Source organism: Vicia villosa, linkage group LG4 (genome assembly GCF_029867415.1).
Source record: "Vicia villosa cultivar HV-30 ecotype Madison, WI linkage group LG4, Vvil1.0, whole genome shotgun sequence".
NCBI classification, from domain to species: Eukaryota; Viridiplantae; Streptophyta; class Magnoliopsida; order Fabales; family Fabaceae; genus Vicia; species Vicia villosa.
Window position 1 is genome coordinate 131,945,056 of NC_081183.1, and position 24,842 is coordinate 131,969,897.

Here is a 24,842-nt window from a genome sequence, read left to right on the forward strand (position 1 = left end):
CTTACTCCTATGTTCATCATTAATGTGCAATTTGGGAATTTCAAGGCAGTCTTCTTTCTTAGCATGGCCAGTAAGATTATCCTATGAGCTTTTCATGAATTACATATCCCTTTGAAATTGTTCATTAATAGTTGGTTCCATACTATAAGATGAGTTTTACAGACTTTTGGTTGTGGAAGTGACAATTTTTTGACTGCTATGATGGGACTTAAGTTGGTTTCCAATATTAGATATCACTTCCTCTCTCTCCTCATCATTAATGATTTAAGTGACATCCAAAAACTCTGAGACTTCAGAGTCATGATCAATGGCTTTAATCCAATTTGTCCCTCTGTTATTGGTATCCACATGTTCCTTTGAACCACAAGATCTTTCATTACGATGATTTGATTTCTCTAGAATCACCCCCTGTTTAATGTTACTCTAAGCATTACTCCCTCCGTCTCATAATAAGTGTCTCATTTTCAATTTGTTATGTCTCAAAATAAATGTCTCTTTAGAATACCAATACAACATTTATTATTTTTTTCCACTACTATACCCCTATTTATTAACTTTTATGTTTTTCAACTACTCTACTACCTATAATAAATAAGGGTATTTTAGTAAATGATGCAAATTTTATCATTAAAGCCAACACATCTAATCATTTTCTTAAAAACTGTGCAGAGCTCAAATAAGACACTTATTATGAGATAGAGGGAGAGGGAGTATTCTCTTAATATTAGTTGCCAGAATCTCCTTCTTAGTAAGTCTCCTAGTAACTTTGCTTTTCTCTACATTTACTAAAGCTTCTAACTTAACTTTTTTACCATGACTATCATTATGCCCAATGTAGTTACAAATGCTACAATAGTCAAGTAAGTTTTTATAATCTATATCAACAAAGAAAGCAAAGTCTTATCTCTCATTATGACCTTATACTTAGATTCTTTTCTCAAATCCATGTTAGCAAGAACTAAGAAAATGGCCAAAGTTTCTATCAAATTTTGGCTTGTTTGTGATTTGATCAGTACATGTGGGTTCAGTAGTTGTAATAAAAAACAAAATCATTGGCCTCCAATACTTTTGAGATAGGTCATAGATGTCTGGCCAGCCTTCTGCAGAATATTGTTGGTGGATGTTTAGGATGAAATATTTGGTTCAGGAAAACACTTTAAAAAAGTCATGGTTTAGGATCGAACAGTTTGTGCATCTTCTAGGGAAGATAATCATAATTCATAAAACCCATTCCCTAGTGAAGTGATTCTCCCCTTGCTTAAGGATTTCCATAGTGGAGTTAAGTCGCTCGTCACCAACTTTCAGAAGTTTGAACCCTTTGGCCATAATGTTCTTCCATATAGATTATGCTTACAAGCAGCTTTCCTTTGATATTTTGATTATGGTTTTATTGTATTTAATAGCTGACAGTGAAAGCTGAGAAACTGGGTTGTCACAGACATTGTTTAGGACATCCGTGAATGCTCTTGAATGAAAAGGCTTAAGGATTATGCGAGTTTCAGTCTTTGAATGTGATTGGAGACAAGGTCATGATATGATAATATTTGGAGGTGGGGTAGCGGTGGAGGAGGGATATGTCTAGGCTTGTTGATGGCACTGTTACTGAAAAACACTGAACAAAACCGAATTAAATTATAGTAAAAATTCACTCGAACTGAACCGAACGATTTCATTTTACTAAGAATCTAACTGAAATAAAATTATTGGTTTGGTATACCGTTTCAAAATTCCAAAACGTACCGAACCGTTAGAAGAAAATATTTTCTAAACCGAATCATTTATCAAAGAATCGAACCGTTAAGCTATTTTTCAATTTTTTTTATAAAAAAAAATAACTTGTTTTAAGTATTTTTCATTTTCAAATTTGATTCAGTTCAGATTCAGTTTCAGTTTGGTTCGATTTAACCGTTTAAATTATGGTTCAGCTCTATAATTGTTTGTACATAATAGTTTGATTCACTAACCAAACATAACTACTGTTCGATTATTTTAACTTCAGCTCAGTTCGGATCGACGGTTCGATTCAATTCTTGAATTTTTTTAACAATCATAAATACGTGGATGTCACAAGGTCAAGAAGATAATATAATTTAACCAATAAAAAAACTGCCTTTGAAATCGCCTGATAAACATGGTTTTTTCAATATTTAAATAATAAATAAAAATAAAGAGCATTGCATTTAATTTAATAAATATAACTCTTTTCATAATTCTCATTGACAATAAAATCACATTTACAAATAACTCATTTATAAAAACAACTCTTTAAATAAAATAATTAATTTAAAAAAAATATTTTTTATTTAGTAGTTTAACACTAAGAATTTTATGCTTTAAAAATAAATAAGTGAAATATTTTAGTTTTAAAATGTTTCCTGCATTAGATTCTTTGTATTGTCAATTAAACTGAAAAAAAAAAAAACTTTTTTACTACCTCCGTCCTAAATTATAAGGCATTTTTAAAATTTCACGAAAATTAAGAAATATAATTATTATTTTATGAAAAAGTAAAAAGATATATGTTTTTACAAATATGTATTCAATAATTATATTAAAAAGTAAAGTTAAAAGAATTGAAAGAATAAAAAAAAATAAGAGAGGATATATTAGGCAAAAAGTCATTAATGATTTACTGGGATAAGTGAATTATAATTTAGGACATATATTATAATATATTTTTATTAAAAGTATATATTATAATTCATATTGAATTTAATAGCTAATTAATTTTTTGAATGAGATGACAATAATCTATTCTCTTTTAATTAAAAGTTTTCGAGTTTGAATTCAATTATTAAAATATAATATTAAATTATTAATAAATAATTATTAATTTTTTTAATAGTTATTATGATTTTAAATATTCTTTTTCATATTTATAAATTGCTTATAAGATAATTTTTAAAATTTCTAACAATTTCTATATAGAAAATACTCTTCTTTTTTTTTTTTTATAGTTTATGTTAGAAAATATAATTTATGGTCTTTTAGTCAAAAACGTTTAGTCGATGTTTAAATCAAAGATATTTAATTTTTAATATTTAAGATTAGAGCGTATTTATGAAACTTCTCTTACAATTTTTAATAAAACGTTTAATAAAAAATGATAAGTGTGTAGGCGGAGCCAAGGCCCAGCGAGCCCGGGCAGGCGTCCGGGCTCAACCCCTATTTTCTTTATATTTTCCTCAATTTAATAGTTAATTTTTAGACAAAATTATGGGCAAAATTAATAAAAATAGAGTGTGAAAATTAAAACAGATGAATAATCAATGGTCTAAAGTTTTTGTCCAGGCTGCATAAAATTTATGGCTCCGCCACTATTTTGTCTTTAAATATACAATATTTTTTATTTTTTTAATAAGCATTAATTTAAGCTTTCTATTACAAAAATTATTCATTTACCAATATATTTTTATTTACCTTTTTTTATAAAATATAATAAATACTTTATAAAAGCATTAACCCCTTCATTCTTTATGTATAAACTTGCAACATACTCTCAATTGTAGAATAGTTGATTTAAATTCAAAACTAACTTTTAGAATAAAAGTAGTAATTTTTTTACTACATTTATCTTATTTAAAACTTTTAGCTTTAAATTATTTTAAATAATTTATTTTTATAATTTACTAAACTATTTTCAAGTAATTTATTTATATTTTATCATTTTAGACTATTTCATTATAATTACTTTTTAATATTATTTTTATATCTTAAATTAATTTTCTATGAATAAATATAAAATTTTAACTTTTTTACTTATATAATTTATTTAATAGATTTCAAATACTCCAAGAATTACGATTAATAAAAAATGTAATAAACAAGAGAATATCTCATTACACCCTTTAGATTTCTTAGGCACCTAAAAAAATTCGAATTATGCCTCATGCTTCCGTAGATGCACATCTGGAAGCACCTTTTTTTCAAAAAGAATTGTTTTTTTTCCGTAGGTGTATCTACGAAAGCATTTTAAACTTGTGTATGTTGGGAAAAATACACATAAATTCAATTCAAGGGTTGTTCCGTAGGTGCATCTAGGAATGACTTAGCGCCAGAATATTTCATAAATGTACTTACGGAAGCATCTAGTATAGTTTGAACCAGCTTGATCACTCCCCATTGTTACATTTCTTCCTCAAACTCTATTCTCCACAACCAAAAAACTCTACATCATCAATATCATTTTCACTCCAAAACTCCAACTTTTTTGTGCAACAAATTAAAGAGAGCAAGAGAAGACTGAATTTCAGGTAAATAATCATCTTTGTCCATTGCATTGCTCACATTATGCATCAATTTTCTGTCAAAAAAAGTTATGTTGCTTCTGTAGGTACATCTACGGAACATGTTGAAGATGAACACGATACCGCGATACTATTTTGATGAATGCGGTGACAAAGGAATTTCCTTCTTCTAATGCATTACTTTGTCGATATCACATAACATGTAATGTGGAAAGTAAGGTTAAACCCGCGGTGGGGAAGAAACAAGTAGAGACCAAAGGTGGAAAATCGGTGAAGCTGGTGTAATTGTTGAACAAATAATGGATGCATGGACTCGCATTGCAAATTCTTTGACAAAGGAATTATACGTCGATTCCGTCATTCAATTTCGGAAAGTGTGTGAAAAGTATTCAGATTTATCGAAATATGTTCGAAAGCACCATTCTTGATAGAGTGAAGGAGAATTTTGTGTGTGCATGGACTGATAATTTTCGACACCTTTGGAATAAAACCTCCAATAGAGTTGAATCGGCACATGCTAGTTTGAAAAATTGGTTGGCTAATAGAAAGGGTGACTTGTGTTGAGATTGGGACACCGTAAATCTCATGATCAAAAACCAACATAATGAGATACAAACCACATTTGGTCGGAGAATTACGGTGTTGGAACATCGATTCAGGAACAACATTCTTTTCTCTCAATTGATCAGCAATGTGTCTCTGGCCAGGTTAAACTATATTTTTCACGAGGCCAAACGATGTGAAACTGTCGGTTCCGATAGTGTAAAGTGTGGTTGCACTATTACTAGAACATATGGTTGCTCGTGTACTTGTGTTATTGCTAAAAAGTGAGATTATGTGAGCCAATAAGATTGGATGAAGTTATTACTCATTGGAAAATAATTAGATTTGATGATGATGGTTGCATCGAAGGAGAAAAATCAAATATCTCTATAACTTCCGAATTGAAAGCGATACAAAAGAGAGGTTTTCGAAGGCCAATGACAACATGAAGCTCTACATCAAAGAACAATTGCAGAAGATTGGATATTCTAAAACAACCGACATGAAACCACCTTCTCAATCGGTTAAGACAAAGGGTACAAAGAAATTGAAGCCCACACCGAATGACAACTCGACTTCACGGTCTCCTTCTTATTGTGACCATGTCGATAAACTTTTTCCCGACTCACAGACTCCTAAATCTCAAAAATCTCAAAAAAGGTCAAACAAAGGAGCTCGCATAAGCAAACTACCTTCGACACCTATTCCACTAAAAATTCCAATCATCGAAGAGATGTCTATTCCACCGAAAACACCATTCATAGAAAAGATGCCGGTTTTTATGCACACTTACATCGAGCGGATCGTAGATGTTGCGGGGGACGATAATTGCGGTTACCGAACCGTCTCGGCATTGCTTGGTAATGGAGAGGATAGCCATACGCTTGTCCATCATCAACTCATCCAAGAGTTGAAGACACATAAAGAAGCGTACACGCGGTTATATGGAGAGGAAGTAAATATTGAAGTAGTTAACGAAGCTCTTAATCCTTGGATGGGTGCTTACGCACCAGTGTCTACATGGATGAGATTTCCGGAAATGGGATATCCTATTGCATGCGCATATGATATGGTGTGCATTGACTTGATGTGTTATGATTTTTCGGAAACCTTTTTCCCACTCCGCACCGCACTGCCTACAAATTCAAATGATCGCATCATATGTATTGGATGGCTTTCTAAAGCGAGTCACTTTGTGCAAGTTTACTTGAAACCGCAATGCCTCATACCACTTACATCACCGAAATGTACGCTTCATCATACCGTATATGTCGAGACGTGGTCGGATGTTTTTGTTGATAGGATGCTCGAATTCAAAAGATTCAACAACATCGAAAAAGAATCGAATAAGGAAAAGTATAAATTGAAACCCCTAATAGATTTAGCCAGCGACAGTTCGTTTAATGTATTTTCTAGTTTGAAAGTGTAATATATGCACTCTTTAACATTGCGATATAATCAATTTTTGTCAATTATAACATTGCACTCTTTATTTTTGTCAATTATAATCTCTCAATTTTTCTTTTACTGCTACTGCTATTTAATGTTGTTCTGTTAAAAAAACTAATAGGGAAAGTTCCGTAGATGTATCTACGGAAGGCTCTAATTTTGAAAGTTATGGGTTTTTTTCCGTAAGTACATCTACGGAAGCGAAATATCTAACATCCTTCCATGGATATACCTACGAAATATTCTGTGACAAAGAATGTGTGGTCCATATTCACTTAGGTCCTCTATAAATTTGGGGTTTCTAATGTTGTATTTCACACAAACACAAAAATGTCTCAATATGAGTACAACATCCGTTGACATGTCGCAAGTGTCTCCTACTCCGACGGCAAAACACCCAGGCGGACGATCAAAGTGCAAGAATACACCTCGCTCGAAGATATCATCGACGAAATCAAATTTCGCGCCTACCTTACGCTGACAAACGGAAGGTAGTGAAGCTCGAATATCAGTCACCTTCATTTGACGACGGAGTGAACGTCGCTTACAGCAACTTTGAGCTCAAGAAGTGAGCGGATGTTTTGGCGAGTGGCGAAAGTATGAAGGTTTCGAAAAGAAAATCTCATTTGAGTTCGTAGCAACGGTCCAAATTAAAGAATGTTCGAGCAAATCTTAGAGATGTGCAAACGTCCACCGGGCTATTGATATGTCATATTTAATTTTCTATTGAAATCATCAATGTAATGCCCGACCGACTTTAACGAATGAATGTTGTTTTTCTCGTTACAAATGTTATTTTACTGGTTTACTGGATATGAGTTTATTCCGTAGATGCACCTACGAAGTGTTCCGTATGTGCATCTACGGAACGTTTTTACGCAAATATAAAAAAAGAGTGTTTCCATAGTTACATTTACGAAAGAAGAAAGTTAATTTTGGAAACACACATGGCGGATAACAGATCCAAGGAGTAGGGTTAGTGTGTTTTTATAAAGAATTCATTTTACCAATAAAATTAATATAATTAAATACCATTTTAAAAAATGGTATAAAAGTATAAAAAAAAAAAAAAACTTAAAAGAAAACTTATAGAATAAATATATAAAATAAAATTATTTTTTTCTAATGCGCGTGAAAGTGACGTGACATACAGCTGCTGTTTTTATTTTTAATTAAAAAAGAAAATGACCAAAAAAAACAAAAAGATAAGCGCAGTTGCTTATCAGTTTTTGTCCAAGTACGATGATGATGATAAAACCGTGCAAACATCACTCAAACATAAAACACTTTACGTACAAACCTCGAAAAACGCGAACTTCTCTCTCTTCTGTCACCTTTTTTTCTTCTTCATTTCCCTCATCACACACCGTTTCTTCTCTTACTTCAAACCAACTCTTCCTTCATAAAACGTTGTCGTTTTTCTACATTGCATATAACCTCATCACTAAGAAAAAGATATCAAATTTTCAAATCACTAATCGTTTTTCTCTCTCGGAGAGTATTTTGATTCTCATAACTCTGAGCTAGAAAAATGGCAGCTATGAACAAGGAAATGATGCTACTCGTAATCCAATATCTCGATAACGCAAATTTGAAGGAAACTATGCACAAGTAAACACTTTTTTGTGTTTTTGTTTTTCTGTTTTTTTATGATAAAATATTTGAGATTGAAACATGTTTTTTTCATCTGTGTTTTGTTGGTGTTTTTTAGGATGGAATCAGAAACTGGTCTCTTCTTCAATATCAAGTATTTTGAAGAAAAAATTCTTGCTGGAGATTGGGATGAAGCTGAGAAGTACCTCAACGGCTTTACCAAAATCACCGAAAATCGATATACCTTGAAGATGTTCTTCGAGATCAGGAAGCAAAAGTACTTTGAAGCCTTGGACAGGTACTGATCTTTATCTTTATCTTTATCATCATCATGACTTCATTATCATTTTAAATAACGATTGCGGTCGAGTCTGATAATCGATATTGTTGAGAATCGCAGTCAAATGCAACCTCCATCAAAATTTCGTAGGGTTTTGACAACATTAAAAACTTTTGTGTTGTGACCTAGATCGCAATCGTAGAACACGATTTAAAAGCTTAATATTGTGGAGAATCGCGTAGAAATTAATGAAGTTCTATTGTTTTTGTAATGATTAAATGATCCTAATTTATGCTCATGCAGGCAAGACAAAATGTTGGCTGTTAATATTTTGGTGAAAGATTTGAAAATCTTTTCAACACTTGATGAAGATTTGTACAAGGATATAGCACATCTCATTACCCTTGACAACATCAGGTAAATATTGCTTTCAATTTTTTCAAATGATATTATTGACTATGGATTGATTGAAGAGATTATAAAATTTGTTGCATTTTAAATCTGGATTTGGTTTAAATGCAGGGAGAATAAGCAGTTAGCAGCGTATGGCGATACAAATTTGTCTAGAGCTATATTGATGTCTGAGCTAAAGAAATTGATTGTAACTAATCCTAGTTTCAAAGATAAGCTTGTGTTTCCTTCGTTCTCGTCAGCGCGCTTGCGGAAACTCGTTAATCAAGGGTAAATAAAGTTTTTTCGCAAGTTTGATATTTGATCACGAGTTCAGCCAATTGTGCCCACATTTGTGCCTGTAGTATCTTTTGATTATTCAAACTTAATGTTTTTTCATTGTTCTCTATCCAGTTTGAACTGGCAGCACATGCTGTGCAGGAATCCAAAAGAAAATCCAGAGATCAAAACTTTGTTGATTGACCATATTTGTTCTTCGCCTCAAAAACAAGGATCTCGCCTGCCGAATTTGGCTGTGCCTCCTGCTGCAGACGCTGCAAATTATCCCTCTTATGCAATTGCGGTATGAACTTAGTTTTTCTGTTTATTTTCATGTTCATTGATAAAATTGTTGCATTTCAACTTATAACGAAATTTTGTGCAGCCACTTTCGCCTGCTCTTTCAGTTCCTACTTCTAATGCTTTTACAACGTTTCCGGTGAATGCAAATCCTTCGCCATCTTCTAAATCACCTCATGATATCGCAGCTTCCTCATTGCCCTCTCAGTCACCTCCTGAGATCACAGCTTCCTCATTGCCCGATCCTTCAACTCAAGGTATATCTTCGACGTTTTTTGTCGCATAAAGTTTAATAGAGATACACTAGGACAATGTAAAATAGTTTTACACGATATAACTACTGTAGTAGCTGAAGAACTATTATAATCTTTCTATTGTTCAATTCTTGCAGTCGCCGTTACAATGGATGCAGAAACTCCTAATACTCTTGAACCGATGGATCATCAAAGTAATGATCTTGATCAAGAAATGGCACCGATCCCGTCTTCACAAGCTGATGAAGAAGTACATGAACCTGTGCAGGCCCCATGTACCTTTGAACCTGAACCAGTGAATCTGTTGATCGATCAACTTCCAAGAACCGTTGTTTGTAAGTTACATCAGGGATCAACTGTCACAAGCATGGAGTTTCATCCTTTCATTCATTCTATACTAGCTGGTACGTTAAAATAATCAACATCGTTTGTATATTACGCAGAAACTTAATTAGTCTTTCTACTAACCTAGAGAATTTCATTGAAACAGTTGGCAGCGCAAGCGGTGAAGTTTCACTTTGGGAAGCAAGTCTGAGAGAGAGGCTAATCTCAAAGCATTTCAAAATATGGAATATTTCTAATTGTTCGGAGAAATTTCAGGCGTTGAGTTTGAAAGAATCGTCGATGACTGTCAATCGTGTATCATGGAGCCCGAGTGCGGGATTACTTGGTAAATATTGTAGAATTTTTTTTTCTATTTTGTTGCTTGGTTACTATCTTACAATATATATTTCTTTATATTTCAGGGGTTGCTTTTGCAAAACATATGGTTCATTTGTATAGCTATAACATTCCTAATGGTCTACAAGAGCATTTGGAGGTATTTTCATATCAAATTTGTCATACGAATCGAATAAAATTTTTACTTGTAATTCGTGATCAGTGGTGTTTTGGTTTCATTATTACAGATTGATGCTCATGATGGTAGTGTTAATGACTTGTCATTTTCATATCCAAACAGTCAACTATGTATGGTAACTTGTGGCGATGATATGTTAATTAAGGTGACAGAAATGTTTCTAATCTACAATAGATTTTATTTTTATGCAGGTATTTGAATGTAACTTTAATTATTACTAATTGAAGAGTGATAAATGCAGGTATGGGATTTAGATGGACATATGATCTTTATCTTCGAAGGTCATGAAGCACCTGTTTATTCCGTTCTTCCTCATGCAAAGGAAAATATCCAGGTTAAATTCTTCTGTTGCGGTTTATTTCGGTTCTTCTGCGTTGAATACGGTGTTGTGAATTGTTGACAAGGTTGTTATGACATCATGTTCTTGCAGTTTATATTATCAACATCTGTTGACGGGAAAATTCGCGCTTGGGTGTATTATGACAAGAACTTCCAGCTGGAATACGACACTCCGGGACAGTTTTGCACGTCACTCATGTACAATGCTGATGGAAATAGGTAAGATTATACATTTCGTTTTTGGTTTAACTCTATGTAAGTATTTATTATGCGAGTCGTAATATGATTTTGGATGTTTAGATTGTTTTCTTGCGGAACAAGTAACGACGGAGAATGTTTCCTAGTTGAGTGGAATGAAGATGAAGGAGCAATTGAAAAAAAATATTCTGGATTTAGAAACGAAACCGCGGGTATTGTCCAATTTGACGTTGTGAAGAATCGCTTTTTGGCTGTTGCTGTAGACAACCGGATTAAGTTTTGGGATATAGATAGAATCGATGTTCTGACTTATACAGACGCCGGGGGTGGTCTTCCTGTAAGTATATATAGTCCTTATACTTTCCGTATTTTTATACATTTTCGCGAGAACTATTTGGCATGGTTGAGGCCTAATGCGATATTGTAATTTAACGTTAAATACCGATGTTGTTCATTAATCGAATGCAATAGATAGTGAAAAATCGTTGACGTGGTTGATGCCTTGTGTCAGAGTCTACCTCTCTTGAAATTCAATCGGGAAGGAAATCTGCTTGCTGTTACTACAGTCGATGGTGGTTTTAAAATCCTTGCTAATGCCGATAGTCTCAAATACTTAAGGGACATTGAAGGATCTATACAACGAATCAACACAAAAGTTTGTATCGGTCTATAACTTACCATCTTCACTAGCATGAATAAACTAGCATGAATCTAACATAGAATATATCGATTTTGTTATTTATCTATTGTAGAACGGATTAATTGTTCATCCTATTCAGTATCGAATTGTTACTATACCGGAGAATATGGGCCCGGATAACAAGGTATTCAATGCAACCTTTCCTTTATTGCAAGAGATGTTTGATTAATATATATCAGTTTTTGTGCCAATTACATCATGATGATAAAGTTTTAATCTTTTTTACCAAGGTTGTTCGTCTTCGTTATACAAATAATGGAGATGCTCTTCTAGCTCTTGGTTCGAAAGGGGTTCACAAGTTGTGGAAATGGATCCCTAATGCATTGAATCCTATGGGAATGGCGACGGCAAGATTTGTTCCGAAAGAGTATAGGCCGTCTCGTGGTTTTCTTATGACTCATGATGTTCGATATGGCTGTGAGTCGGCGATTCCCTGTATAGACATCTCAAAGAATGATGGCTATGTCGTTTCTGCATGCGGCGGAACCATTTTGTTGTTCAACTTAATTTCTTTTAGAGTGAGCTTTCGATGTTTATGATTAATTTATTCGGTTTCATCTCATTATTTGTTAGTTTTTGTGACGAATTATTGTTGAATTTCAGGCAATGACTAGTTTTATGCAATCTCCACCAGCTGCAACATTTCTCGCGTTTAATCCTGCAGACAATAACACTGTCATAATCGGAAGGGAAGATTCGGAGATTCATATTTTCAGTATTAGGTACCATGAGGTAATAAATTTATAAATTAAGGTGATTCAAAGTTTATAGTTCGAAATTTTCAATATTCATATACATATATTGATTTGAACCTCTTTGCTTTTCAGCTTACATTTGCTTTGAAAGGTCATCAAAAGTATATTACTGGTATAGTTTTTTCGCGTCGACTGGATACGATGGTTTCTTCGAGCGCTGATGGACAGGTATGTTTAAACGCGACTTCTGTAAAAATATTAGTCATTTTTATCGAATAGCAGCGTTATAGCATAGTGGATTACGATTATACTGTTATGAACACCGCGATGTTTGATCATAAAAAAGGAATGTATTTGTAGCTTTTCTCATGGTGCATGAGCACATGGGTCAAGAAGAAATCAGTGTCGATCAAAATGCCAAGTGGTAAAAATGCACTTGCCGGTGAGACTAAAATTCAGTTTCACATTGATGAAGTGAAGTTGCTGGTATGCCATGAGACACAGATAGCAATATATGATGCTTCAGAAATGGAACTGATTTGCCAGGTAAGATCATATTAACGATACCACATGCATTTCGCACCAACCACTTCCGCTATAAAAATAGTACTTTTTTTCGTAAGTTAGAAATGCAGCTATATTTTGTGTTCCTGATGAGTAAATTAGTGACATGTTTATGTTTGTATGTAATAGTGGCTTCCGCGAGACGGATTGTCTGCTCCCATATCCTCTGCAGCATACTCCTGCAATGGACAACTAGTTTATGCTACTTTTTTAGATGGAAACATTGGAGTGTTTGATGCTGAAAGTCTCCAACTGAGATCTCGTATCGGCTCGTCTGCATACATATATCAGAATCCATCAAGCAGGTTTGAGAAAAATTACATGTACTTAAAGTCTCAAATTTAAATCTTACTATGTGCTAATAATTTCTGTGTTGGATCAGTCCATATAAAGTTTGGCCAGATACAAAATTTCAAAAAAAAAATGCTTAGAATTTTTGGGATGAAATATGCTAATAGAAGTTGACATAAATGATTAATAATCCTTAAATGTTTGTTTATTTTGTGCAGAGAAAATGCGTACCCTCTTGTTGTAGCCGCACATCCAGAAAATCCATATCAGTTTGCAATTGGACTGTCAGATGGGTATGTTAAGGTTATAGAGCCCACTGATTCTGCAGTATGGTTAGGACAGAAAGTGCCTGTTGTTCAAATGGATATGGATTGATTCATTTGGATCATTTTAGTATTTTGTTTTCATTATTGAGTTCTTAAACTCTTGTTAGGCTTTAGTATTTTAGACTTTCTTAACATTAATGATTTAATATTATTAAAATATTACAGCTTCATTTTATATTATATTATGTGGCTCATTTAGAATATTTTTCAATTTCAAATTATTTGGCATTCAATTGTATATTTATATAAATAAAAAGGTGTTCCGTTTATAGTAGAAAATGCACCTAATCAACTCCTAAAATTAAAGAGAGAAAAAACAAATAAAATAAAATCAATCAATATAAAAATCAATAAAATAATAATAATATATCTCAACACCCCTGAGTTAATGCATCATGCATATATATTAATTATTATGCCCAACTTATTTATTAGTTGTTCAAAACTTGCTAAGATTTTTGGTTAGTATTTTCTTGTTTTGTTGAGAAATTATTTTTTGTTGAGAAATTTTGTTTAGATAATGTTCATGCTCAATTTATAGTTGAAACTGTGACTAGAATATAAAAAGATTGGTTGTTGCGTATATGGTATTTTATAACAATGAGTTTGGTACGAAAAATGGGGTGTTGATGGAATGTAAATTTGGAGATTGGATCCTCTCCAATTTATTGTCTCATGTTGTCCATTCTGCCCTAATCTAATGGTAGAGAAAGAAAGAGATAAAAAAATATGTTGTAAAAATAAGAGATCAAACACATAGATTAAATTCAATGGCCAGAAATTGAGCAACAGGAATGGCAGAAGGAAAAATGCTGCAGAGGATCTGAATCCGTAAATTTGTGATGAATCAAGGTACGTCCTCACAATGATGTTTTTAACTGAAAGTAGAAAGGAGTCCTACTAAACTTAATGTTTTACCCTAAAATATCAAGATTGCAAAGATTATTTGTTTCAACATACACTGTCGGTCAAATGATATGACATTAAGGTGTGTTGCGATATTCTTATGAAGGTGAGACATGGAAGCACTTCGATCGTGTTCATCTTAATTGTGTAGCATATTCATGAAATGTAAAACTTAGATTATTATTTGATAAATTTACTTTGTAGTATTTTTGGCCTATTATTGTCATTCCTTATAATCTTCCTCATGAGATGTGAATGTCAAAACCTTGTTCTTGACTTGTGTTATACTGAGACCTTCAAGTCCAACAAGTGACATTTGAGATATTTTGTTTAAGAGGATTAGTTGAAGGTTCATGGAGACATGTCATAGAATTGCACACTTACTTTGTGAACGAATAAAAATTTCATATTCAATCATGGATGGTGGGGAAAACGATTAACAACAGTGTTTACACCAAATAAGTTACTCATGGAGGTGAATTTGCATGAGTGATTCATCCACTAAATGTCACGACATCATAATAAATTTGATTTCAAAATTTGCATGAGCATTGCATTAAAATGACCATTTTGAATGAATAATTTTATTTTCAAGTAAGCACTTAGCATTAAAGAAGTTCCAACAATGTGAAATCAGTTGAGGAAGTTGATCATCCATAAGTGGTCCCATCATGGGAAAATCACTTCAAGAATCAATCACACTAAGGGGCATTTCCTAAAGATCCTATTGATCTAGGTGCATATCTCTTCAAGACATGGTAAATCGTTCCAAGAATAATTTAATCAGGGCCAATATGTTTCAAGATTCCAAGTACAAGGGAAAACTATTTAAAGACAATGAATTTCTTCCAAACTCCAAGTGAGGCAAATTTCGACGAGGACTCCCAATTCTAGGGGAAAATAGGCTACAGATGGGCAAAACTTCTTCATACCTTCAAGCTGCTCAAGCAAACCCTATCATACATCTGCAACTATAGACTTCGGAGCATGTGTTAAAGAGATCATACTTGCACAACATCCAACCAAAGGACTCTTTCCCATTGATAAAAATCTTTATAACAAAAAAACCCTTCTTAGACCATGACATGCCACTGGAGCACTGATTGAAACATTTAAATCATCATCCTCAATCATGTTTGCATATATCATGCATTATTCATCATTTGCATCGATTGTGTTTGCATTTCCTTGGCATCAAACCATACATATCATTTCATTCATTGGGCATATTCCCATAGCACCTACAATAAAAAATCCCAACCCCGCTCGGCCCTTTCCCAACAAAAACTAAGCCTTGCCTAATATACTTACCTAAAATTCTAATATTCATTGGCACACATCCAGTAACTCATTACATGCATTGATCAATCATAACATGTATCATTTCATGTATATCGTATCCATAAATGTGGTGTACTACACTAAAAAACCAAAAGCATCTCTCGCATCAGCAAGTGTATCAGCATAAAGCATGCATGCATATCATAAGCCAGGATTTGGTGACCGCTCATGGAGGTCCGTAGTAATCCGCAACAAAGCCAATTGCAAAATTTTAGTGCTTGTTGACCTTCGCCAATCCATTAGTTGAAGTCGGTCATTCATTGTCTTGTCGACCTTCTTCAATCAGTTGGTTTATATTGGTCATTTACTTTCTCTTTGAATAAAATCAATCCATTGATTGAGAAGTTTTTTTTACTTTCTTGTAAACCTTTTCAACCCGTTTGTTGAAGTTGGTTATTTCATGTCGATCTAAATCAACCCATTGTTGAGCACAATCTTTCACTTTCTTTTCAACATTCATTAATCTAATTGTTGAGGATGGTTTTCCGTAGACCTTCATAAATCCATAGGTTGAAGTTAGTTATTTCATCCTTTTGTCGACCTTAGTCAACCCATTGGTTAAACTTGGTAATTTACTTTCATGTTGATCTGAATCAATCCATTGGTTGGGAACGATCTTTTATTCATCGACCTTCATCAACCCATTGGTTATTTCATATTGATTTAAATCAACCCACTGGTTGATTTTTGCCTTTTGTTTGTTGACCTTCAGCAACCCATTGGTTAAAGATGGTTATTTCATGTTTTTTGATCTAAATCAACCCAATGATTGGGGTCAGTCTTTCACTTTCTTGTCGTTTTTTGTCAACCCATTGGTTGGTTTCGATCATTTACCATCTTGTCAACTTGAATCAACCCATTGGTCGAGGATGGTCATTTAATTTCTTGTTGATTATATCATTTTTTCTATTAACCTGAATCAACCCATTGGTCGAGGATGGTCATTCATTTTCTTGTTAACCTTTGCCAACCCGTTGGGTCCTTTTGTATTTAACTATCTTCCACCACTGGCATACCATTTACATTGGCATTCTTTATATCCTTTGGTTAAAGATATTTAAATAGGTGCAATTGTCATACCCTAATTTTTTTCCGAGATTTTCAAAATCATTTTTGCATACCATTTACATTAGATCAAGTTTTACCTCATTTGAAATTGCAAAAGTATTCTAAGTACACTACATGCATTATATGTCATGCAAAATTCATTCATTTCAAGTTGATTCTATCTAAAGTTAACAGTTGATCATTTGAATAAATTTCATGGTGTGTATCATTCCGAATAAATTTCTATATTTATTATATGCATCTTGCATTATTCATAATCAAAAGTCAACACAGTTGAATTTAAAGTTGACCATAGTTCATGCATTATTATTTTTTGCATCATATGCATAAACAACCAAAATATTAATTTTAATAGAAAAAAATCCAAGACAAATTCTCATTTCAATCATCATTTTAATTCATTTCAAAAAGTAAAGATTATGGCAATAAAAGACAAAAAATGATCACATTGGTTTTGCCTCGTCAAACTTCTCATTTACACCTCATTTGATCTCATCTAATTACACAATGCATCGGGATTTTAGATTAGAATTGAGATATTTTCATGCTAAATTCAAATACACATTTAACTCCACTCAAATTCATCCAAACTCACTCAAAAATTTTACATTTTTCATAATTTCTAAACCACCATTTAACCTAATATTAGAGTCTGTAAATTAACACCATTTTATTCACTAATGATATCAACAAACACACAAAAAATAAAGGCAAAACTTTGCACAAATTACTCTCCAAATTTCTAGTTTTTTCATCTTTAAGAAACTTTGAAAAAATCTTGAAACTCTAAATTGATTTGTGAATCTCTTCTTGTTAATGAAGAAATTCCAAATCTAATATTAAGAGTATTATCCTTGCATCATACAAACCATACTCTTCAAATTCGATCCAAAAAAGTTCATTCATTCTTGAGGGAATTCTTTTAGATAGACTTTAACGTTTGTTGTTTATTGAATTTCTTTGTATTGTTATATTTCTGAACTTCATTAGCATCATAATCATCATTGAATTGCATCGAAACTCCATTAATTTGCATTTTTGAAAAATCAACGGTTTGAGTGTTCTTGAACCTCCATGAGAAAAAAATGGTAAAATACAAATTGATTCTTGATTTATGCAAATAATATATCGAGTAGCTTTACAACAAAACTCTTAGCTCGAATCCAAGGTTTATTTGCCATGAAAATAGATAGAATGGTAAAATCAAACAAATTTGTAAGTCACTATAGAAAGGTAACATGTTTTTGCAAGGAAGAAGGAGAAAAATGAGTTTTCCAGATTCAATCATGGCCCTTGGAATGATCTAAATCTCTTTTTTTTTTGGAACCTAAAACTTGTCAGCGTGCGATTGAACCCTTTTATTTTTTAATTTTTTTAAAGGAGTGGAGCAGACGCCCCCATTTAGCCTCCACATTTTTTTTCTTTTTTCAAAATAGGCCTTGGACCTGAGTTTTTCCTTTTTCTTTTCTTTTTTTTTCCTACTTTCCGTATCATTTATTTCTCTATTGCACCCCCTTTTGTTTTTTATCTCTTTATTTGTTTTTATCACGTGTGCTCAAAGCCCATTATTTCTTTTATTTTACATCATTGAATTGATATTGCACCTTCTCCCTTTTATTATTTTTTTATTTTTTTATTTATTTTTATTTATTGTTTTTGCTTTTATTTTTAAGGGGCTTAAGCCTCTTTAGTTTTTTATTCTTTCATCTCTAGTATTGATAGTTTGCCAATATCTCTTTTTTATTTTTTTTATTTTTTATTACTTTTTTATTATTTTGTTTTTTTAGTTTATTTTATTGTATTTCTTTTAGTTGATTCATAATTGTCAATACAAAAAGATAAAATGACCATTAAAATTAACCTTTCATAAATAATAAAAATTAAAGGTGCTTAATCAACATCAAGTACATTTTTCAAAATCACCAAAACCTTTCCAAACAAAAATCAATCGCTTAGCGCCCATTCGCAAATAAAATTAATCTTTTCCAAATAAACTCAAAACGCGTGATGAACATCAAGCCATTTCCAAAACCACTTCACCCATAAATCAAAAATATTTTTCAAACTAGAATCAAACGCTTGATCAACATCAAGTCGATTTTTTTCAACTCAATCAATTCATTTTCTATACAAACGCAAATCAAATATTTGATCAACACCAAGTTCTTTCCCCACATAATCAAAGCTGTTTCAAAATCTTTTCACAAATAAATCAGTCGAAAAAAGATTGGTTTAGATGTATTATCCTTTCTATTCCCTAAGTATTTGAATGATAGTCGCACTTAGCTTCCCGTTCAAAAACTTGTCTTCCGTTCAAAACTCATGAATCAATCGAATTTAGTTTGGTACTTGTTGGATGAAATAGGATTTGTTTGGACATATTTATCCTCTCTTTTCCCCGAGCATTTTGGATGCTCGCCGTAATTAGCTTGTTGTTAAAATTCTTGTCTTCCATTAAGGACTTATAGTAACGCCTTGATTTATTTAATTAATTATTTGTAATTGAATTGTGTAATGATGTGTGTTGTTTCATGTGCAATATTTGTAAAAACTGGGTTTTGGGAAGGGCATAATCGATTATCACTTTTGGCGTAATCGATTATCGTTGCATAAAATTAAGTATTCAAGAAATTATGAGTGTGTGTAATCGATTATAGGTTATGGCATAATCGATTACCATTATTTTGACATAATTTTTATAAAACTTAAAAAAATCACATCTTGAGTTTCGTGTGTCTGATTGACACGCCGTTTGAAGCTGTAGAAAACTGAGACAACATACTTTCATTTTAAAATAGTTTCATGTTTTTGGAAATGATCTAAATAGTTTCATGTTTTATATTTGCATGTTGCGGTATGATGTCGGTGTTTGGAAAATGCATGAACGTATTATTGTGCTTGTTATACTGTTAATAGCCGATGCAAAAAGTTTGTAGAATGCGTTAAGTGTATGGTGGCCAACATTGGTGTAGTACATTGATTAAGGTGAATACCATTGTACATAATTGTGTTTTTGCATAATATATGGTGAAGCACGCATCATTGATGTTTGGGCGGTGGTTTATTTCGGAGAGCCTCAATCCTATGGTGGGGATTGGGTGCGTGTATGTAGTTCCTGGTAGGAATGGTTGAAGCGTTACATATGGTGATGGTAATAATTTTTGGTGTGCTCTAATCCTATGGTGGGATCGTGAGCGAGTGAACCTGGGAGTTCACATATTTTTATCACATGCATTGAGTCATGGTGTTGAGTCTCATTGCATTGCATAATTATTGTGTCCTTTGTGTGTTTGTATTGTGTGGAAGTGTGGTTTGTAGATTGGATGATTATGCATGAAATAATCCGTTGCTTACTTATTATTATGCATTGATTTGTATGATTGTGATATCTCACCCTTTTGTTTGAATGATGCCTCCACATGGGTAACGCGCATGTGATCTTCACTTAAGGCGTGGACATGAGTAAAACAGAGTGCTCTTAGTTATTCTTTTTTCGAGTTGCCATCTTCTCTGATGTGTAACACTAGGGAATGGAACACTTTGCGTTTAATTTATGTTTTGGGGAAATTACTTTTTAAACTCCAATGTTCATTTTTTTCTTTTAATTACTATAAGAAATGATAATGCTTTGAGATATTAAAATAACAATTTGTTGATGTTTTTTGCTGTAATAAAATGAAGTTAGACATGATCATGTTTGTTACCATTATCATAAATAATTTTTAAAAAATTGTATGTGTTACAAGTCATATGATATGAGCAGGTTTTTGTTGATGAAAGTAGCATCCTAATTGTATGAAAGTTTTAAATTGCTTTGATTTTTAATTTTAAGTACGCGGGGGAAAATTAGGGTGTTACGTAGTGGTATCTATTGCACCCCAAAATTTTCCCTCTTTATTTGAGCCATAAGTTATCCATGACGTTTATTTCGTCATTTAAAAATTGAAGAAAATCAATAAAAAGTTCTGGTGGTTTTAAAGAAGCGCAATGTGAAAAATGGTTTAAACAGTGGAAATACGAGAAAATTCACAAATCTTATTTTGAAGGTGGTATGAGCGGAGTTCTCGCGTGGCCCCGACTGTTTCGACGATATCTACAACTTTTGTGTTCGGCTCGGAAGCCAGTTCTTTGAGGAAGGTCGTCAAATTTGCAAATCACTTGAGATTTTGCAGTGAAAAATGGTGCTGAATGTAGGGTTTCGTGCCTCGGAAAATTCATATCTCACAATCCGCTGGTCGGATTCGCTCGAAAATTTAACTGGAGCTCCGTGTCATCATTACCTAGATTTCAGATGTTCGGACCGAAGGCCAATTATGCACTGAAAACTCCCAGCATTTTATTGAACGTCGTAATCTTTCGGTAAAAAGTGCATTTTCGGGTATGTCGCGCCAAGTTTGAAAATTCATAACTTCTTTGATTTTAATCGTATGAAGTCCATTCCGGCGGCATTTTCTCAGAAATTTCGTTAGCTTTGATTCTTCGTCACACATGCTTGATCAGATTTTAAGCCGAAGATGGAGTTTTATTGAGGTCTTTGAGCGGTGCGCACAGAATTCTGCACAGTCGCGCCTGATGAATCGACGTTTCTCGTCATTCAAACGTGCGTAATTTCTTCTTCGCTTATCAGATTGAGACGATTCTCGCGGCGACGAGTCACGAATTTGGTCATATTCATAATGGCATTGGTTTCGTTCCGTAATTCAGAGCCGAACCGAGTTTCCTCGAAAACGAGTCAAAAAAGAGATAATTAAGGGCGTTTCGGACGTTTCACCATTCACACTATATAAGTTATTTTCCTTCACATTCTCTCATAACTTCACTTCACCCAAATAATCAAAAACACTTTCTCTCAATTCTCTCTCAATTCTCTCAAATCAAAACCACAAATTACATAAAACTTTCATCAATATTCATCAATTTTCTTCAAGAATCAAGAACAAAATGGATTGAAGATCAAGATCTCGAGTTCGAATTCTCTTCTCTCTTAAAGATCTTGCGCGCCACTCTCTTACTCCCCTCGGGATTCGCTCTTCGACTTCGCTTTTGTGTTCGCGTTTGTGTCGTGTCCGTGTTCGCGCGTCGATTTAGATCTTCATCCGGTAAGTTTTCGGATCTTGAATTAAGTGCTTAATTGTTGATTGTCATGTGAATTGAAATCTAGATTCATATTTTGTTCTTGATTAATTGATGATGATGATGTTGATTGTTGTTGAATTCGATCGATTATTTGATATGCTTGATTCTTGAAAATCGATTACGTAATGATAATGTTGTTCTTTCTATGTTGATTGTTAGAGAAATTGCTTGGTGAAAATGTGTATGTCAAGTGTTTGTTCAAATGCTTGTGTGAAGTCATAAAGTGGCATAATTCTTGTTTTTGCTCTAACTTCTTAACCGTAAATTGTTTTAACACAAAAGATTAATGAAAACCGATTATCTTCATCGTTTCGAAGCTCTTCACGCGAACGGTTTTTCAATTCGGATAATTTTCACCCGATTTTTATGCTACTGTAGCAGTTTCGAATTTTGACTTTTCGGGTGAAACTTGATCGAGTCGACCGCATTTTTGAAACCGCTTGCGTGTGTATAGGTTCCGATTATTTTGTTAATTCATTCCGGGCAATTTCTAGTGGTGTGTCATTGTTAAATCTTCACTTTTGCAACATGTACATGTTATTACTTTTTGCTTGTAATTGTGTTACTTTATCATTGATTCATGGGTTAATAAACCTTTTCATCTCTTTAAATATTTTAAATTTCGTTTTTAGTCCCTCCAAAATTTCCCTTCAAGAAATCGTCCCTTCAAAATTTTTCCTCCGAACTATTGGTCCCTAACGTCAAATTTCGTAGCTAATCGGTGGCTAAAGTCGTAGCTAATCTCTAGCAAATTTGACGTTAGGGACCAATAGTTTAGACGAAAATTTTTGAAGGGACGATTTCTTAAAGGAAAATTTTGGAGGGACTAAAAATGAAATCTGCAATATTTAGAGGGACCAAAAAGTTCATTAACCCTTGATTCATTAAGTTTAGCTTATGCTAATCTCCAACTTGTAATTTTGTGTGCTATCTTGTGCTATTTTGTGCCAATTACCATGAGCTAAATTCTTGAGTTTATATGGTGTTTGTGAGCTCTTTGGGATTGTTTTAAAAAGCCTAATAATGCAGATTTTTTGTGGACCACTTTTTGTTGCATTCCATTGCATTTCAACTCATAAAAAACATAGAATTTGGAGGAAAACTATCATGCATTTGACTTGTTGCTTAATTGTTGATTCACGGATGTAATAGAACTTGTTTGAGTGTTACATAATGCTTTTGCTTGCTGAAAACGTACTGCTATACCATGCTATTTGCTTTCGTTCCGAATTTTTCATAACGCGCGCGGTGTGTCGGCTTCACTTCAAAACAACATAACTCTTGAACCGTGTGGACTTTTCGCGAATGTGAATAATGTTTCTTGAGTGGAATAATATTTTCGGAGCTGTTGGTGAGGTTTATTTTCAGTTTCGGACGACTTTTTTTTATCATTTTCGCTACTGTCCCGTTTCGGAAATCGTGCTTCCGAGCCGATTTAATAAATTCCGACCGTATATTTGAGTTCCTTGACATATTTTTAGCTTGCCATGAAATTTTGGTTTAATTCCGACAAGTTTAGTTTTTATCGTTTTTACCCGATTTGACCATTTCGGTGTACCTTTTGACTTGTAAATACTTGCTTTGGTTTTCATAATACTCGTGTACATATTTGACTAACATTTGGGCATTGTTTCATGTTGCTATCTTACTTTCGCTCGATTTATGCTTAAAAAGTGTATTAATTGTTCAATTCTCGCTTGAAACGGTATACTTTTGTTTCTATTGATGTCTTGCCTACTTGTGGATGTTTGTTGTTGGTTCCGACCCTATTTTGTATATATTTTCTTGTGTGCATTGTTGCTGTCCCGTTCGGGTTTTGATTTGCTTTCGCCGTATTTTCATTTTCTACTCCGTATTTCATTTTCGGTTTAGTTTATAATACAATAACGCAATTCCGATTGCGGATTTTTGTTATCTCTAACTTGTGTGCTAGTGTGCAAGGCATTTGGATAGTCACCGATCGACGCTTATTGCTTGAGTATTCCGTTTTATTTGCGGGACACAATTTTATTCACTCGCGTCGTGTTCTCATCTTGGAGACACGTTCCTCTTACTTTATATCTGCTTGTTTGGTTTGCTTGTTCCTCTTGCAGGTGTATTGTGATTATGCTCGACGCGTATGTCGACCTTTGTGTGCTTTCATGGCTAATCGGTGTGCTGACTATTTGCTTTCGCTTTGCTAGCTCGCTCGCGGGATTCTTAGTTTGCTTGCTCTCTTCGCTTTAGTTTACGGATCATCATCCGTTTGGTATTGATCCCGTTTCATTTTATTTTTCTCGCACTTTATCGCTTTCTCGCATCATCCTTTAACATGAGAAGTAGGACCTAGACATGCATCTGGCCAAGCCCTCGAAAGAGGCTTTGTTTTTGTTGGTGTGTTTACATTTGTGCTTTGCGGCAGAGAGTCACGGTGTAATAAGTCCTAGATGGCACTCTGTTAAGTCCTCATGGAAGACATGCGGAAAGGGTTAGCAATCAACCCCCGCCCAGTCTCATCGAGTCCGTTCAGTAAGCGCACGCTACGCGTTGCTTGCTTCTGAACCAACACAAGATCTTGTTATCGAGTATGTCAGGAAAAGGGTTCATGCAACCGGACCCCCGCACTTCTTATAGCTCGCGTCGCTCGACGTTGATGCTCGGTGTACGCACGCACCGTTTTCCTTTCCGATCCGTGGCGGCTTGGTTGTTGAGAGGGATCCGCTCCTCTTGTCTATGGCCCGATCATTTTCGCGAGGTCTAATGCTTGGTTGACTCGGGTGATTCGCTCCCCTTAGCTATGGCGGGACCGCTTTTCTACTACTTGGCCAGTGCCAGTAGTTTGTTTGCTTTACGAGCGGAGCTCGTTTGTGTGATATTCTTGTGTGTTGCTTTCGCCTTTTCCTCGTAGGTTGCTAGCTTAGTTTAGACTTGTACCCTTTGTATGATAACATTAGGTAGCAAGCTTTCCCCCTTAGCTTAGGTTTTCCTCATGCATTCTTTAAAACACAAACCACACTCTTTGATTTTCTTTTCTTAAGAGCTTGTTATTTCCGCTCCATTCCCAAGCATAAGTCTCCAAAGGTCGAGCAGCGGAGTGTGAATGTA

At 33.8% G+C, this 24,842-nt stretch overlaps 1 protein-coding gene and 1 pseudogene across 1 annotated transcript; both read left to right on the forward strand.

The window, feature by feature from the left end:
- The first annotated feature begins 5,235 nt into the window (after positions 1–5,235).
- LOC131597883 (uncharacterized) lies at positions 5,236–6,219 on the forward strand. The gene has a single exon (XM_058870543.1). The coding sequence runs from the start codon at positions 5,236–5,238 to the stop codon at positions 6,217–6,219; it is 984 nt and encodes a 327-aa protein (XP_058726526.1).
- Positions 6,220–7,770: 1,551 nt separating this feature from the next.
- Positions 7,771–13,420, forward strand: LOC131597884 (protein TPR1-like; annotated as a pseudogene).
- Positions 13,421–24,842: the final 11,422 nt, after the last annotated feature.

Excerpts from the sequence above, each read along its gene's own strand:
- LOC131597883 (XM_058870543.1), top strand. The coding sequence starts at position 5,236 with ATGAAGCTCTACATCAAAGAACAATTGCAGAAGATTGGATATTCTAAA.